The sequence below is a fragment of the Squalius cephalus genome, assembly GCF_949319135.1.
Source record: "Squalius cephalus genome assembly, chromosome: 10".
NCBI lineage: Eukaryota > Metazoa > Chordata > Actinopteri > Cypriniformes > Leuciscidae > Squalius > Squalius cephalus.
Genome location: NC_137131.1, coordinates 8,888,209 through 8,906,720, shown reverse-complemented (window position 1 = coordinate 8,906,720; position 18,512 = coordinate 8,888,209). Strand labels below are relative to the sequence as shown.

The window sequence follows — 18,512 nt, the reverse complement described above, 5'->3', positions numbered from 1 at the left end:
AAGATAATCTGCTGAAGTTCAAATTGAGCATCAGAATGGGGAAGAAAGGTGATTTTATTGACTTTGAACATGGTGGCATGGTTGTTGGTGACAGACGGGCTTGTCCGAGTATTTCAGAAACTTGATCTACTGGGATTTTCATGCACAACCATCTGTAGGCTTTACAGAGAATGGTCTGAAAAAACAAACAAAACAAAAAAAACAAGTGAGCAGCAGTTCTGTGGGTGAAAATGCCTTGTGGATGCCAGAGGTCAGAGGAGAATGGCCAGACTGATTTAAGCTGATAGAAAGGCAACAGTTACTCAAGTAACCACTCTCTACAACCGAGATCTGCAGAAGAGCATCTCTGAACGAACAACACCTTGAAGCAGAAGATCACACCTGTCACATAAGAACAGGAAACTGAGGCTAAGCCTACTGAGGCTTTCACCAAAATTGGAAAATAAAAATTGAACAAATGTTGCCTGGACTGTTAAGCCTCGATTCCTGCTGTAAGATTCAGATGGTAGGGTCAGAATTTGGCGTAAGCGAAATGAAAGCAAGGATCCATCTTGCCTTGTATCAATGGTTCAGGCTGGTGTTGGTGTAATGGTGTGGGGATATTTTCTTGGTACACTTTGGGCCCCTTAGTACCAATTGAGTATCGTTTAAATACCACAGCCTACCTGAGTATTGTTGCTGGCCATGTCCATCCCTTTATTACCACAGTGTTTCCATCTTCTGATGGCTACTTCCAGCAGGATAGCACACGACACAAAGCTCAAATCATCTCAAACTGGTTTCTTGAACATGACAATGAGTTCACTATACTCAAATGGCTTCCACAGTCACCAGATCTCAATCATAAAGAGTACCTTTGGGATGTGGTGGAACAGGAGATTCACATCATGTTTGTGCTGCCGACAAATCTGCATCAACTCCATGATGCTATCATGTCAATATGGCCCAAAATCTCTGAGGAATGTTTCCAGCACCTTGTTGAGTCTATGCCATGAAGAATTAAGGCAGTTCTGAAGGCAAAAGGGGGACCGATCCGGTATTCGCAAGGTGTAATTAATAAAGTGGCCGGTGAGTGTGTGTGTGCGTTTATATGATTTTAGGTCTATATTAATATAGATTTTGTAAATGGTTTACATTTTACATATATATACAATTATGCATCAGCCTTAGTCTATATTAGCTGAGCTGTCTAGAGAGATCTTTATTCTGTTTTGTATTATAAAGTGAGTATACAAATGTCAGGCTCACACACATTCATACTTGCACAGATGCCACCGCACTGTAACCTTTCTACGCTGCTAAACAGTTGACATTTGAGAGTCCTTGCTTCAAACTTGGGAATAACAGCGAGTTGTAATTTCATTTTACAATAAGCAATTGTCCATAAACCCAAATTGGTCAACCCTAAGGGGGGCTGAGGGGGGTCATCACGGCAGTGGTAGCTGTTTTATCTGTTATGAAATTTTAATTTCAGCGAGAAAATGGCTGACCGTAGACACTTGTTTCTCTGAAGACTTTTAGTTGCATTTCAAGCTGTTTGTGAGTGTACAGGAGTTTAATTCTGATGTGTAAGCTCTGTTTATGCCCTGTTTGTGATCTCATGTCTTATTGATGATAGCAAGCTTGCGCTGTTTGCTTGGATCAGGCTCACCTGCTGACATACAAGACTTCAAAATGCATTTATAGTGCGTAGAAAAGGCACATTTCCACTAAATAATAAAAAGGGCAACATTTTGTCAACCTGTGCCGTACTGCTTGATTCTACTCGAATAGAGGTGGGAAACCGGCCACACAGATGTGCATTATTCATGTAGACGACACATCATTCTCACAGATTACGGGCCTGTTTGACCATAGCTGCCTAAACATTGAACCTCATGAATTACTGATTCACAATTTTTATTTGAACGTTTGCTTTTCTGAGGCACAACAGAATCAATGGGCTGTTTCAAAAACAACTGGTTTGTATCTGAACGTCATGAATTATCAAAGCTGGCTTTCCTAGATGTGCTGTGACAGAAGTCATATAAAAAAAAATCAGCTGATTAACATTTAAATACTTTATTTTATGCATCATAGCTCTTTTTTACGGTATGTCAGCCCACTCATGGCTATATTGACAGCTATTTTTAGTCAAGTATAGCTGCTTTTTCGACCAAATTCTCTGAAAATGTTAATCAATGTTAGATTTAAATGACATAGAGAATAAAATCTGATAAGAATTGTAGGCTACCATAAATTGTGCTTCCTAAACTCAAATCTCACAAACAACTAATCCAACAAATGTGTGTGTGTGTGTGTTCTTAAAGTAAAAGAAGCATTACCTTTGAAAAATGTAATGGACTTTTTTAAATGTAAGGCATGTCTGTCCATCTACTTTTTTTAAATGTATTTTAATATTTTTGTGGCTATAGCTATACAAAATGCTTAAGGGTGCTCAACTGTATATAAGTTAATATCTATACAAGCTGTAAAGAAATTATATGATTAATAAGTTATGACAACATGTTTTTACATTGCTTTAACTCATCAAAATAAGCAATTTTTTAAAACTGTAAGTTATACAAGATTCATTAAGCCAGTTAAGTTGAAATGACTTAAACATCCAAGTTGATTGTACTCACAATTTTAAGTCGGCAACTTTTTTTACAGTGCAGTTTGGTGATAAATGTAGTTTGTTTGAACCTTCAGAAATGAATTTCAGCCATTCTGCTTGTGATCCTTGAGTCATAACCTTCAATAAATTCAAAATAACAAACTAATAACCTTAATTGCACTGATACAAATTCGCTATGTGCCAATTTCCAACACTCATGTCTTTTACAGATTATTGCAATATACTTCATCAGTTTTCTAAACATTTTTATTTTCTTTTATTATCCTCAGACTCCTGTTTTTCCAGGAAAATTCATAGTACAACCAATTTTGTACTTTGTACATGACATGAGTCTAAACACAAAGAGTTTGTTGAGCTGAGGTTGTCTTGCCATTACATAAGCTATAACTTCTGGTGATTAATGAGGTGGCCTATTACCTAACACACTGTTGGTATACTTGTTTTCTCAGTGACAAGCATGTTCCTTAGGGAAGAATTCTATGGGGAGCTGGATGCATATGTGTTCTGCCATTTTGATGAATGAAAAAGTTGACTCGTATGGTGGAAAATTGTTATCTCTCTTCATAAGAGGTGTTTGGGCTTGCTGCTGGTGGCCCTAAGGGACGTTTAGAGAAGAAAAAAGAACAACACGACAAATATGTCTTATAAAACCGCTCCGGAGGAGTTCAATTATGTATATTCAACGTATGGCATTCAGTATATGTTAGCGCAGCACTGTAAGTGTGACCTGTAAGTTGATGCAGTGTCTGTTGGTTTCAAATATGCTATAAAGAAAGCACTATAATGCACTTTCAGCACATCTAGTTCTTGTTTGTAAAGCGATGCATTTTCCTTTAGAAAGCTTCCATTATGATAAACTGGACAGAGACTTTGTTCCACTGGCTCTTGAAACACCAAGGCAGGAATCCTGTAAATAAAGTCTCATTTTAAATTCTATTAATCTATTAATAGATGCAACTCACAGCCTTGTGTTCTTGCTGGAACCTCATTGCTTAATTTATGCACGTCCAGAGAAATCTCATTTGCATTCTATAGACATTCCATATTCTACTCGTGTGTCCAGAGAGATCATTTCAAAGGCAGATTCAGCTGCTGATGGAACGTATTCATTTGAGCTACAAAACAAGGAACACAATTCAGATTAGAATATGCATTATCACAGATTAGAGATGTCATTATTACTGGGTTTAGATTAAGATCTGCTTATGGGGAGAAGATGTCAGTCATGAAAATGTCTTAAAGAAAAAGAAGAAAACCAAAAACGAGTTCTGCATACATTTAATAAAAGCATTTTAAGCATGTTTAATTTGAACACAAGGGCTTCTAGAGTTATTTACAACTTATTTTATTTATGTGCTCTCTTTTGGGGTTTATATGTCATGCAGACTTACATATCTCTATTGATATTGCTGCTTGTGAATCATGCATGACAGGTACTCAATAATAATGGGTGCGGATTACTTTTGACATCTGGCTATTGGTGACGGCAGCTTTGTTCTATGGTCTGAGTTCACATGTACCACATCAAAGACTGGCGTTTCCCTCTCTACGAACATGCTGAAGGATGATTTTACTGACTTTACGATTGTCTATTAGAAGTGTCTATCACATGCTGAAAATATTACAAAAATGTAACCTGGTTTGCACCTAAATAGTTACTAGGTAATGTTAAAACTGTAGAATCATACTAAATAAGAACTGTAAATAATTGAATTATATAAACATTATTTTTTTATATATTTATTTGTAATATTACATTTTAAGACTGGTAAGAATTTTTGATGTTTTTAAAAGAAGTATCTTATGCTCACCAAGGCTGCATTGATTTGATAAAAATAATATTGTGAAATATTATTACAGTTTAAAATAACTGCTTTCTATTTTAATTTATTTTAAAATGTAATTTATTCCTATGATGGCAAAGCTGAATTTTCAGCATCATTACTCCAGTTTGTTCACATGATCCTTCAGAAATCATTCTAATATGCTGATTTGCTGCTCAAGAAACATGTGATGTACTGTTTTTCAGGATCCTTTGATGAATATAAACAGCATTTATTTGAAATTGAAACAATGTTAAACACTTTACTGTCACTTCTGATCAATTTCATTTAGTTAAAAAAAAAAAAAAAATCATACTGACCCCACACTTTTAATACATATTTTATTTATCAAATATTGGCTTTAATAACATTTTTGTACAGGTCCGATTTTGAGAAAATTATTTTAAAACGGTACACCTCGTTAAAACAGTACAGTAGTTAGACATCTAATCACGCTTTTATTTTTCTAGTTTTAATATTTCCAGAATTAATATTACATCCAGAGATGAATGACAAACTTTGACCTAAAATAAAACAGATGGACAGGAGGTAGAAAACAACAGGAGAGGGCTGTAACTGAGGAAGTGAAGATTTAGTGGGGTTGTGAGGTGCCTCTAAAGACTTACCGCAGGCTCATGAGGGAAGGCCACACTGAGGGGGATCGATACTCTGCTAATGCAACTCTCATTATTTCTCGGAATAAATTCTCCTGACTCGGGGACCGACACTAAAAGCACCTGGTGGTATTTCAGTGGCTCCGGGGGGCCCATGGGGTCCCAGGATGGCTGCATCAGACTCTGGCTGGCTACTAAAACTCCAGACAAGCTTTCGGGACCTTTAGCACCAAGCTCTAAGGGGACACATTAACAGAGAGTCTCACAATAGGCATTTTGATGTGTCTAACAAGAACACAATAAATTGTCTCTCATTACTCAGTAATTAACTCCACAGTCCCATCCCCCCTGCACTGACACTTAAATCACCCTTTCCTTCCACAAACACCCCCTAACGCTCTCCTTCCCTCCGCCTGCTCTTTAATTTCCTCTTCTCCGTGGGGCGTAAAGGCAGAGAGGTTTCACACCGTACTCCATCATTCGCTGCCATATGTGCTCTCCCTCCCCAGCCCATCTTCAACCCCACCTTTTACCCCGTCCCATCCTCGGAGGCCTCTCATAGGGCAACACCTGGAAAAGGGCGTGGCCTTATGACTGGGGATGATGGGAGTGAACCTAGGAGAATCTGCTTTGCTTCAGCAAAACCTAAACTGCTACCAATCCCTCAGGCCTTCACTTTCCACAGGGCTTTCACAATCCTCCACTGTTAATTGTTAAAATGAGGTTATTAATTGGACGCAGAGGAAAATCACCTGTCATGTCAGATGGGGATCTCTTACTGATTGAAAGGTATCTCTGATATGAGCCCATGGGCTTGATGGGCCTGTGAAACGCACACTGGGATTGATCGTCTGCATAGCCCAAAGGCATATAACCCACCCTAGTTCATAAGAGGGGGAGATCACTTTTTGATTGTATATATGGCTGACATACATCCTCTCGGATGGCCCAGATTCAAAAGCCATGAGTTGTTTGATAGCCTATTGGGGACTATCCTGGGAAATAAGGGATAATGGACTTCATACATGCACAGTTCAGCATTCATAATTCAAGAACATTTCCACATCCTAAGACATCAATAACTGCATAAAATGTATTTACACAAGATTTATTTTTCTGAAACATACAGTAACATTGACAACAAACTAGATTTTTACATGAAAGTATAAATGGTGTTTGCTCATGCAGAACAGGGTATTGTGGATGGTTGTGTATAGGATGCTTTGGTGTCTGGAGTGGTTTTGGCAAGTTTCTATTTGGGAAACTCATTCAAGTGATTCCCAAGCCACCCCCCCAACTCAACACCACACCACCCCCACCCCCACCCCCACCACCACCCTCATATAATCCATTGTGAGTGCCCTGAACAGTAATAAAACCATAGAATAATCAGAAAGTCCTTATGAACAATGAAAAGACAGTCACAGACGCAAACCTTTGTGAAGTTCTTTAAATAGATGGGAAGACCATATGCAGCACCATTAGTGAGGCCCAACAGCCCCTGTGGCTCCCATAGCTATCAGGTAATTTGACAAAGATCCAAAAGCTTAGACATGCAGATGTTTACCATTTAAGCAGGCATCTGTTTGCTCAGGCATTTTATGTCAGAGAAAATGTGACAGGCCCCCAAAGTCTTTTTAGAGAGCAATTTAAGTTAATTTTGTTAAGTGAAAAGTGTGGTGCATATGACAGTGAAAGCCATCTGATTACAAATGAAGTAAACTGAAAATAAAGTGATATAGTCTTGAATAATCCATATATGTCATCATTCTCATTATTTTGTATTTTTAAAAATACAGTAGAATAGGAAATTTACACCGAATGTGAGATTCGGTTCACATGAATCTGCAAAAACGATTAAAAACGCTGTATTATGCATGCCAGGCCAGTAGTTGGCGATGTCACTTTGTAAAGAAACACTACGCACCAACAGACTGAACACTTAATATGCATGAGAATGGCGGTATTGTATTCATAAACTTGCACTCTGAAACCGTTTTGAAAAGTTTGCGTTTCCAAAACGCCGTTGTCGTGTAAATGAACGGCCAAAATGCATAAAAAGTTTTCAGTTTTTAGTTGAAAATGGTGTTGTGTAAACGCCCCCTAAATATTGTAGTATCGATAACTATAACATTAGCATTTTGGTGGAAACTTTAACTATGATAATAATTTTTGCACCAGTCTGAGTTTGAGGAAAATTGTTATAAAAAAACATACAGTAACTCAGAAAACAAATCAGGATATACAGTTTTGCTTGTGGATATTCAAGTTTACATGCTACAAGTCCCCTATGCTTTTTTTTCTAGGATGTGATGCTACTAATCTGGCAAACATTTTGGCAAATCCACTAAAAGCGCCTATTTGATTTGTTGGGAAACAAATAAAAAAGTATTACGATTGTTTGTGTAAATGTGTATCAACCATTTAGGATTGTGGGAAAAAAGACAGCTCTACTCACTTCTTGGCTAACTGCGCTGAGGCTTTCCTGCTGTTTGAACAACCATGTTACTCAGTGGGTATCTCTATCTGATAACTGAAAACAAATGTTTAGCAAGCCAAGATAACACAATAACACTCCAGCCCACTGCCTGGCGTGATCGTTCTCTTACCTTGACCTCTCCCTGAAATAGATGCCTGAATTACATGCACACAAACACACGAACAAAAGTGTTGCTTTCCCCATTACGTGACGAGAGCCTGGCGCTGACAAAAACGATCTATTACACAGTCGCCGTGCACTCGAGAGAGCAGTCTTCCTGAACGAAGAACAAAGGTTGATGGGCCCTAGAAGGACAAGTGTCCTACAAAACATCGTCTCAAACTGGCTGTTTAACAACTGCACTCTAGTTTAAACAAGCCATCAACAGGGGGAGACTCTGAAGGCCTTTTCTCTCCACTTCGCTCTTCGTTGTGATAAAAATCAACATACGCTGGCACAAGGGCCTGTTATTGTGTAGAACTGTTTATCAAGTGAAGCTCATAGGATCATTTTATCAGCCTTCCGATACACAATCTGAAAGTGATTAATTTTAGTTAACTTTAGTGCTTCAATATTTGATCACTTCAATAATAATCGAACTGAGTCAAAACATGTTAAAGGGATAGTTCACCCAAAAATGACAATTCTGTAATGAATTACTCTCCATCACGGCATTTCAAACCCTTAAGACTTTTGTTCATCTTTGGAACACAAATTAAGATTTTTTTTGATGAAATCTGAGAGCTTTCTGTCCCTCCATTAACAGCTACGCAACTGACACTTTGACGCTTCAAAAAGTTCACAAAGAGATCGTAAAACTAATCCATATGAATCGAGAGGTTTGGTCCAAATTTTCTGAAGAAACTCGATCACTTTATATGATGAACAGATTGAATTTAGGGCTTTTATTCACATATAAACATTGATCAGCGAACATAAACCGAAGCTCGACCGATCCTGCTTGACGTGCGAGAACAAAACTCTTGCGGAAGCTCAAACGTGCTGCGTAACATGAGAATGAACCTCATTGAGCATGAACAGCAAGTGAACATGCTTGAGCTTCCGTTTGCCACAATTGATGTGTGAGTTGAGTTTTTTTTTTTTTTTTACTATCCCTTTAGGGAGCCTTTTTAACAGGAGGTCTGTGTTATTTAAGAGAAAGCCACTCACCTTAAAGGGGTGGTTGAGTATGATTTCACTTTTCTAACTTTAGTTAGTGTGTAATGTTGCTTTTTGAGCATTAACAACATATGTAAAGTTACAATGCCCAAAGTTCAAAGCAAAGGGAGATATTTGCTTTTAAAGAAATCATTTTTTAAGGACTACAACAAATGGCTGGTAGGGACTATACAACATTCCTCCAGGGTTAGTGACATCACCAACCCTAAAATTTACATAAACCCCGCCCCCGGGAACATGCAGTCCATGTTGAAAAGAGGAAGAGTTGTTGTAGTCGAGCACATTTGTGAGTCAGCTCAAACTGTAGCATCCGTCTTTTCACATGCAATAGAAAGTCACTTTGTGTGCACCTCACAACAGTTCCTATACGAGCGATTTATAGATTATCATGACAGAATATGCTAACTGAAGATAGTTAACTCTACATCAGCAACATAAATTCATAAACTAACCATTCAGAGACATCCTGCTGCATTCTACGTGTTGTCACTTCTTCTTGAGTCTCTCCATCTTTGTCTGACTCCGTTTAAACATAAAAGACAGAACAGTTTCTGCCATTTTAGTGTGTCTGCGTGAGGTAATCAAAATGAGCTGCTAACACACAAGCTCTTGAAACCCCGCCCTCTGTGTCGGGAACAGCAGCATATTTACATTTAAAGGGCCAGACACAAAACGGTGCGTTTTTGCGTACCCTCAAAAAGTGACAACTTTAACATGCTATATAAAAATATCTGTGGGGTATTTTGAGCTAAAACTTCACACACACACTCTGGGGACATCAGAGATTTATTTAACATTTTGTGAAAAGGGCATTATACCACCCCTTTAACCAATCAGAAAACTTGGAGGCACTTCTCTACCACTTCAACCAATGACGTGACTTTAGGGGTCGGACTATGGAAGATGGGAAAAGTAGCAATTTCATGTGAAATCACTTATAATAGCTTTAAATGTTTATATTTTTTTGATTTGATTATTCTAGCTCTAAATGGGCATCTATTAGCTTGCTTTGGCATAGACCGTAGTGTTCTTTGATACAAAATTTGCAAAGTGACACGAAATTGTAAAGTGTTCTTCCAACGAAGCAACTTTGACGTCTTCAGTTTTGCAGGCACCTTAGTGATAGCAAACCTCCGAAATTTCCATCGCTAGCTCAAGGCATTCCCCTGTTTCATGGCAGATGTCCCTAAGTCCACAGTCAAAATCACAACCGCAGTTCCAGTTGGTGTGCGCAGGTTCCGCGGGTGGAGAGAAAAGCATGTAGGTAGGGCAGATGGAGATAGCAGCTCGCTCGCATGTTTCAGGTAGCATGAGGAACAAGTCGTAGAATCGGCAGAAGAGACAATTCAGTACAATCCCAGCACAGAGCTCTGAACAACAGAAATAAGAAATCATGACATTGTGGGCAGTTAACAGGGAGTGCTAAAGCATCTATACTTTATTCATGGCTGCATTTAAGAAGCAATAAAGAAGTGTGTAAAACCTCCCTAATGGAGAATACACTTGCAGTTTATCTGTTTAGTTAGCAGAAACGTGAGGTATCTAAAATATGTACAGATGCTAGTTACATATCATGAAATCAAAAGGCAATAATTGAAATTTTTTATAAGATACACCAACTGCTAACTATAAAATTCTCCCTATGCTCTCAAACTACTAGCATATTTAGCAAAAAAATTCAAATGTTGTCAACATCTTTAATTCAATAGTTTTATATATACTTTTACATATTACTTTTATGCTCCAAGGTTTTCAGGTAGACACGAAATATTATTTAATCATGTGTATTTAAGATACACAAAATGCTAACTATAAAATTATCATTAACAAGACAAAAATGTCGGCTAAAAATGTCATTTCCACTACACAAATGTCACAATCAAACTGCATAATCTGAGATGAGGTGGAAATGTCTAAAATATGACTAAAATGACAGAATTCTCCTGTGATGCATGTATATAAATGGTTGGACATTGTTAGTGGGGAAAAACACTAGTGAGAGAAATCTGTTTTGTACAAAAGTTTATTTTCTAAAACCCCACAGGGCCAAAGTGTCTATAGTTGAAGAAACACCTTTAAACAGCTGTAACGTGCCAGTATGGAAACATTGCATGGGGAAAAACTGCTTTTTTGTGTGGTTGTCTCTAGCAGAGCTAGATATTATTATATTGCTAATAAGTTAGTTAACAGACTTAGGCTCTATCACACTTTTTGCACATATTCAAAAATGTACTACAGTACATTACAATATGCATCCATTTAGAATTTAATTGAAATAATCACATCTGTCCAACACAGCATGCCGTTACCATCAAATAGTAAAAAAAAAGTCAAAAAGCACAAAAATGATGTCAGAAATGAAGCACTTCAATGAACGACACATGGCACGATCATGCCGAGAGCTTAGAAAGCCCACACAGTGTTTTGTATGTTATAGAACCCAAATGCCTCTTTGAAAACTCTCACCTTGGGAGTTCGGCTGATGGGGATAGACACTCAAAGGCCCTTATTGACCTGCAGTCTGTCTGCACCTCTTGTATACAACAGTTTAAAAGCCCACCAGCTCTCGCTGGGCACTTCTGTACACATGCATAATTTACTGAATCACCTTTTCCTTCCAAAGAGAGAAGGAATAGAGCTGTGTGGAGATGTAATCAATTATCATCTGTCTGTATAGGTGTTTTTCCCTTACAAGATCATCTGTGCTCTGCTGGAGAGAGAAAGACTTCCAGGTGATTGAATAAATGGAAGAATGACACAGACTCAAAATAATTAGCAGGATTTTAGCAAAGTTGACTTAATGTGATGGTCTGTTTTTAAGAAATGTTTCCACACAGCCTAGGGTCTTAAGTAAAAAAAAAATAAACCAAGCTTCAAATGGGGCTTTCAAGACTTTAAGTAGATTTGAGCATAATGCAGGACAAAATACCCTTGCCTCTGAGCATAAGAGTTGGAATTAGATTAACCTCTGAATATTACACCAGGAAAGGCATTGTAACGCATGTGTAAAGCTCGACACTACGACATAATGACTGCAGCACCTTAACTCATCTGAACCTACTGGCTGAATGAAGGGAAATATATTGTTCTAATTAATTTCATATTGAAAAAGCTGTTGAATCGTAATACTCATGCAAAAGAGTTCTCAGTGCATGATTTTAATAATTCATCTCTATATGTAAGTTTAATCAAATGTGCTGCTTAATTCAGTTATTCAACTGATGTAGACAGCTTTAAAATCACAAGCTTTTCCTTAGTTTTCATTTTAAATTAAAGATACGTTTTAATAATTTACAATTTAAAAATGCATAATTATTTGCTTCTGGCAACATATAAATTCATAAAAAAATCAAAGGATTAAAAAAGAAACAAGACCATGTATAAAACCACTGCTCATTTGAGAGAAAATTAGGAGTTTTAAATTTAATACAAGACAATTCATGGTGGCAGCTGATGTTGTAATTTTTATTCATTAGAGCACTTTAGGGCACTATGGGGGTCTGGGAAAGTGGAAGCTGGCCAATCCCCAAACCCAGGTGTGATGATGTGTGACTCACCTCCTCTCTCCTGGGAGTCAGACAGGGAGCTACTGGAGGAGCCGGCCGTGCTGTACCTGTCCACTGAGCATAAGGAGTAAGTGAATTCTGTAGAGTCCGTGTCTGCTTCTCTCTCCCAGGGATCCAGCTCAGGAATGGGTGAGAGCCTCCCAGTTGCTGTGCTGGACACCTCCGCTCCTGAAAAAGAAAAGGAGTTTTTGAATAATCTGCATGCTTACAGTAAATTTATATTGAGCAAGATATGGTTGATTAAATTCACCTACACTCTCAGGTACAAAAACTGTTATTGGGGTTGTACCCTTTCAAAACATACTAATATGTACCTTTAAAGGGATAGTTCACCCAAAAATGAAAATTACCCCATGATTTACTCACCCTCAAGCCATCCTACAGTAAGTATATATGACATTCTTCTTTCAGACGAATAGACTCAGAGTTATATTAAAAAATGTCCTGGCTCTTACAAGCTTTATAATGGCAGTGAATGGCCGTTTATGTTTTGAAAAGTGCATCCATTCATGATAAAAGTGCTCCACGCGGCCCTGGGGGTTGATAAAGGCCTTCTGGAGCTGCGTTTGTGTAAGAAAAATATCCATATTTAAAGGCACAATATGTAACTTTTTTGCTTTAAAAATAGCTAAAATCACTATATCTATGTTATATATTTTTTTTAGTTGTGTACTTACATTTTCCCGACTGTTTCCAACAACTTTCAAACCAGGAGAAATTTGTAATTTAATTCGAAGACACGTCCCGTTTCTTTATTTCCGTTTTGTCGCCGCCAATGGCGTCATATCTGCGTTGTCCCTGGTTTCCGCTCGTACTGCCATAGCAACCAGAGCCCTCTGATAGTAACCAAAGCGACTGACGTGGACAACTGTGTAGTTCGCAATGTCTATCTGCACGCTGTTGTTGTTTCGTTCAAACATTATGGACCATGGCAAGCAGACTTTGGATAAAAAAGGAGAACTAAAACGAGAATCAATATCAGCGCGGTGTTTTCGAGATGCCTAGAGCTCCCATAGACAGTTTATGAGCTCCACGTCCGAGACTTCGACCGCTCCTACATGTACTTTATTAAACAGGTGAGCACATTTACATAAAACTAATCAATGTCATATAGTTCAACGATGATAAAATGTTAGAATATGATCTGTATGTTATTCTTATGTTGATCTAGCTTACTGCTAGTCTCATACAGACAAACTAACACACATTTCAACACATTCAAATGCAGTTTAGTGTGATAGTGTAATGTTAGACCAAGTGAAACAGCGCTGCGTTACCTCACAAGTTTAATTTGTCTAATAAACTGACCTGTGAGTATTCTCACTGGCGTGTAGTTCGGTATAATGAAATGTCCATATTCCTTTTATATCCGCGGGACTCGCGTCGCGTGTGGAGCTGATAGCTGTCTCTTAGCAATCCCGAACTGCTTCATATCACAGTCATGATAAAAGCATCGATGTATTCAGTCATCCATAAACATTATTAGATCGGTCGGCTTGACGTTGACGACAAGATCCATAATTCTTAGCAAATGTTGCGTCATCAAACTACGCCTTTGTTATTGTAAAGAGGTTAGCGACCCCTAGCGGTGAAAAATTCCATACTGTACGTTTAAAACTTTATCAACTAAAATAACTAACTTCTGGCAGACGTCCTACGCAAGTCGACTTACGCCAAAAGAGTATCACTTGACGATGTATGACGTAGAAGTAGCATAAGCTTCGACGCCTCTCGCAGTTCAAACAAACTCTTTAAAAATTCTCGTTTTAGACTTCTAATTCGTGACTGGTGTTTTGTTTTGCTCTGTCCTCTGTGCTTCCGCGTTCGTCACTGCGTTATGCGTCATATCAAAGGTTATTCTTTCGCCATAAATCGATGCGTACTTAGCACTTAACAAAAGTTACATTCATTTTATTTACTTTGAAATTTGTTCCTTTAAAAGCATTAAAGGAACAGTTCATCCAAAAAGGAAAATGTGTACGGCTTCCTATTGTGGATTTTCAGTAAATAAAAATTCAGTCTTTTCCTCACAATGCTTTCATATGACTTCAGAAAAGTCTAAATATAGCACCAGAGATGTATGGGGAAATATTATGATGCTATTTGTGTCCTTTTTGGAGCTTCACTGCCCTGGTCCCCATTCACTTTCGTCGTAATGTAGAGAGTAGAAAAATTAATGGATCCACAAGTTGCAAACAAACAGATATAGAATGCCACAGTTGGGTTCCAGAAGTCAATTCTTTAATGAAGACTTTTGAAAAATCCCTTTGAAAAAGTGGGTGGACATTGTTGCACTCTATAGTCCCGCCCCAAACTCACGCCATTGGCTGAGCCAGAAGTCTCTCATACACAGTTTTTTTTTAACAGCTAACTTATATCTGCACATTTACTTTTTTGCAATGCTAAAATCACTTAAATACTCTAAACATCCCTGTCAGAAACAAATCCACCACTATATATGCAAAATAATCAATGTTCTCTAATCCACCATGTCAGTTCCGGTTTCAAAAGTTCTTTCATCCTGAAGCAATGTTTTTCCAGGCTTGTCTAGAAAACATGTTGAGGTGTTCCTATGCTCTCACTGCTTTCAAAGTGAGCCCAGAAATCATTCAATAATGAATCTGCCAGATCTGAATGCAAACTATTAATGAATCATTGCTTTGGCTGCACTACCTTGTTTATTTTTTCTTCCACCTATCCCAAATGAATTATTCAATGTGCTTTTCTCTCTTTTATTTAACATTTAATGTCTTATGATTAATTAACACCCGGGACATATTTTCCGTAGAGGAATCTGCATTGTTAGTCTAAAATAAAAAAGAGAAAGGAAAGACAAATGAAAATGGCTTTGGGCTGTATTGGCCTTTTTTATTCTCTCTCTCCTTCAGATTGAATAATTTAGAAAAGAGGATAAAGAATTGTTTCTCCAGAAAGTTCTGTAGTTTGTCTTCACTGTGTTCTCGTTTTGTGAAGTGAAAATGTTATGATATGACGGATGTGGAAGATTAATCTTTGTTTTATTACGGGAGAGCGCATGCTCTTTGACAAACACAGTCACAGGATTTAAATGGCAGATTCTCAGGTGTGCCATTATCAGCTGTTCACAATCACAGCACATCTGTCATGCATTACCATTTTATGCATGATATAATCTCTAATACAAGTGTTTATGATAAATAAATATGGAGATCTAAGGGACAGTGTGACAACTAACCCCGGTCTCAACTTATTTTAGTCTCTGAGTAAAATTCATAAAAAAAAAAAAAAATACAATTTAAGGTTTTGGGGGATTTACTGGATGGGGAAAGGGATATTTATAGGGGAAAAAGGGATAAAAACAGATCCATTATGACAGGGAACAGGATTCACCTTGCCTATTTCTAACTGCTGTGAAAGCTAATGCACTCATTCTTCAATCAATAACTATCTCAAAATGAGTGAGAAAACATTGTTCTCATAACATACATAATGCACCATACCAAAAATCGAACAGTGTTAGGCTAATGTTTGAACATGTTACATTGCTTATTACTAACTTACCAGCTTTTACAAAAGAGCTTCTCTCTTCAGTTTTGATCAAATCAAGCTCGATTTCAGAGTTTTGTCCAGCCATCTGTCTTACAGTGTGATTAAAATATCAAAGCAAATATCAAGTTAATAATGAACCGATTCATAACCCCACCCCCCACAAAGACACTGCTAAAAGTGTATGAAAACTTACCATTGATATAATCTTAGTGAAGACAATATAAATGCATCACATGAGAGCTCTAAGCATAATGCGCGACACGCCTTCAGCAACACAAAAATAATCGCATGCGCATTTAAGCAGTTAAAGCTACACACGTCTAGGTATTTCACTTAAATAGATAATAAGAAAGTTACTGAGATTTAAAATTACAGAAGTATACTGTCGTCAAAAGCAAAGGGTTTCGTTTCTCTCACACTCCCGCTAGTCGTCACTGCTGGGTTTAAGTGAGCATCAACTTTGATTGACATGTGTGACACACCCAACCCAAGTCCACCGATGACGTCGTGCTATGGTCGTGACGTGTTGCGTTTGACAACAAAAACTCAAGGTAACGACACGCTTTCTCACGTTTTTCATTCAAATATGATTAATGTATTGATAGATCTCGCTATCAATGTTCAAACACGCCTTAAGATGCATATTTGATGCTGAGGTGTCCCACTTTTTTTTCTCAATTGGGTGTTTATATGCATTTTGGCCCTGTAAACTAGCCTATCTAACAGCCTATTTAAACGTTTTTTTGTTTTTTTTTGGTATAAAATGTCCAACTCTTTTGTCTTGCTAAAGCAAATGTAATAGCTATACTGTATATCTATGTTAAATACAATTAAACAATATTTTATTATTCATTTATTTTCAATAAGCTATTAAGTTTTTTTTATATATATATTTTTTAACTATTTAACAAAAGCTTGATTGGAAATTATGCACATTAAAAATCATTTGTTTGCAAGTGCTGTTTACCTTGATGCGAAACTGTTTACTGAATGCTTTTCAGTGAAATTATTAATTTGGTAAACGTGCAAAATTGTTTGTGGGGGAAATGACAACAATTGGACAGTTGAGAAAAAAAAGGCAATTTTGAAACATCCTCATACATTTCACACAATACATATTGCAATATATATGAAATATTAGGCTTTTTTACTCGTTTAAATTGTCATAGTCTTTAAAATTTAGACATATTTGATTGATTTTCATATTGAAAGTCTTAGTCTGGGATAAATTATATACAATCTATAGCCTATGTACTAAACTGCATTGGAAAAATGAATAATCAAGGCATGATCAAATCTTTCCAAGACAGTTTTAATGTGAACTGGATATAACAAAAAAAAAAAAAGTATGTGTTAATAAAAATCAACCCTTGGGACATAAAAGTGTCAGAAGTTGAAGAAACCCAATTATGAATGTACTTGCTACTTCCAGCATTATTCACACAGTTTCACAATAATTTTTTTTTAATTTTTTTTATTCAGAGCCTTATGCTGTAGCCTGTAGCACTACTGCACTGAAGTTCAGTAGCTTTTTCTTTGCACACAAACATGTCTACACATACCCCTGTTCACACAAAACAATCTAGTTCAGCTTACAACACATGCTCCTCATATGAAAGCCAGTCAGCAGAGATAAACTGATAATGAGCTCTATTCAGATTTCTCAAGGTTTACAAGCCTGCCAATTTACTCTAACTAGCCTGCAGATTAGAGTTGCATTTTAAAGGATACCCCGCTGTGTTTGCATATGTTTAGAGAACAAGGGGCCTGCTAATTGAAAAATTAAGATGTGGGTATGTTTGTGGGTTTGGACTAAGCCAGATGCCTTCTTCAACAGTGAGTGCTGGTTAAGTGTGAAGAATATTACAGGTTGGATACAACAGGCAGGATACAGATTATGCTAAGATCACTAGATTCCATCATTACAATATGTTGCTTTGTGCCATAATGATTATAATGAAATGCCTGTTTGTTATGTAGCTGATCCCTCATCTAAAGTGGTAGACATGGGTTCAAAAATATAAGTAATTAGATAATTTCATACTTTTAAGGGGCATCTGAAATAGTCAGTCACTGGTAAAACATCAACTATAATACAATTAAATTGATTGAGAAAAAATTGTAAGATTACTCAGCTACTTTTGAAAAAAGGAAATCAAATATTTTGCTATCATAAAGGTGCAGTTATAGTATCTACCAGCAGGAGCTAACTGTTGATGCTAACAAGCCAATTCCTTACCCACCCAGGGAAAAAACACACATTAAAATAAATGAATCAAATGCTGTAGGTTCAGTATAATGCATGTTTCATTTCCAAAAAACTGCATAACATCAATTTGAAGGATTGCAATCTTAATAACTTAAGATTTGATACCAAACTTTTCAAGATTTTAAAGCTATATATCATCCAAGGCTAACATGCAATTATATTATACAGTAAGTGTTTCTCTTTTAGACGGGATGGAGCACGCTAAATCTCAAACCTCTGGGAATCACCTGTTTTAAGGAAATGCAAAACCGAGGAGAGTCTGCTGGCAAAAAGAGAATGTGACAGAGCTTGTAATAAAACGAGAATCAACATTGGCTTGGCTTTTCGGATCGACGCGTTTTTATTACTCAACAGGTGAGTAAGGCATTGAACATAAATTGCCATACTGTGTGTAGCTCTCTTACAGAGTTATTGTAAGGCATTATCTATTGTGAAGG

At 37.2% G+C, this 18,512-nt stretch overlaps 1 protein-coding gene across 4 annotated transcripts; it reads right to left on the bottom strand.

Annotated features, from left to right (window-relative positions):
• Positions 1–44: 44 nt before the first annotated feature.
• Positions 45–16,351, bottom strand: mdfic2 (MyoD family inhibitor domain containing 2). 4 transcript variants are annotated; one of them, XR_013822632.1, is made up of 6 exons: positions 16,000–16,350; positions 15,819–15,891; positions 12,270–12,446; positions 5,067–5,290; positions 3,580–3,732; positions 45–175 (listed from the first exon to the last, which is right to left on the bottom strand). XR_013822632.1 is itself a non-coding variant. In XM_079884866.1 (5 exons), exons 1-5 carry the CDS (start codon positions 16,000–16,002, stop codon positions 3,724–3,726), a joined length of 486 nt encoding a protein of 161 aa, XP_079740992.1. In that variant the 5' UTR covers positions 16,003–16,350; the 3' UTR covers positions 2,983–3,723. The 4 variants fall into 4 exon arrangements, 3 of the variants coding, with proteins under 3 accessions (XP_079740992.1, XP_079740991.1, XP_079740990.1); XM_079884866.1 differs by lacking the exon at positions 45–175 and having other exon boundaries at positions 2,983–3,732; XM_079884865.1 differs by lacking the exons at positions 45–175; positions 3,580–3,732 and having other exon boundaries at positions 5,016–5,290; positions 16,000–16,351.
• Between the last annotated feature and the right edge of the window lie 2,161 nt (positions 16,352–18,512).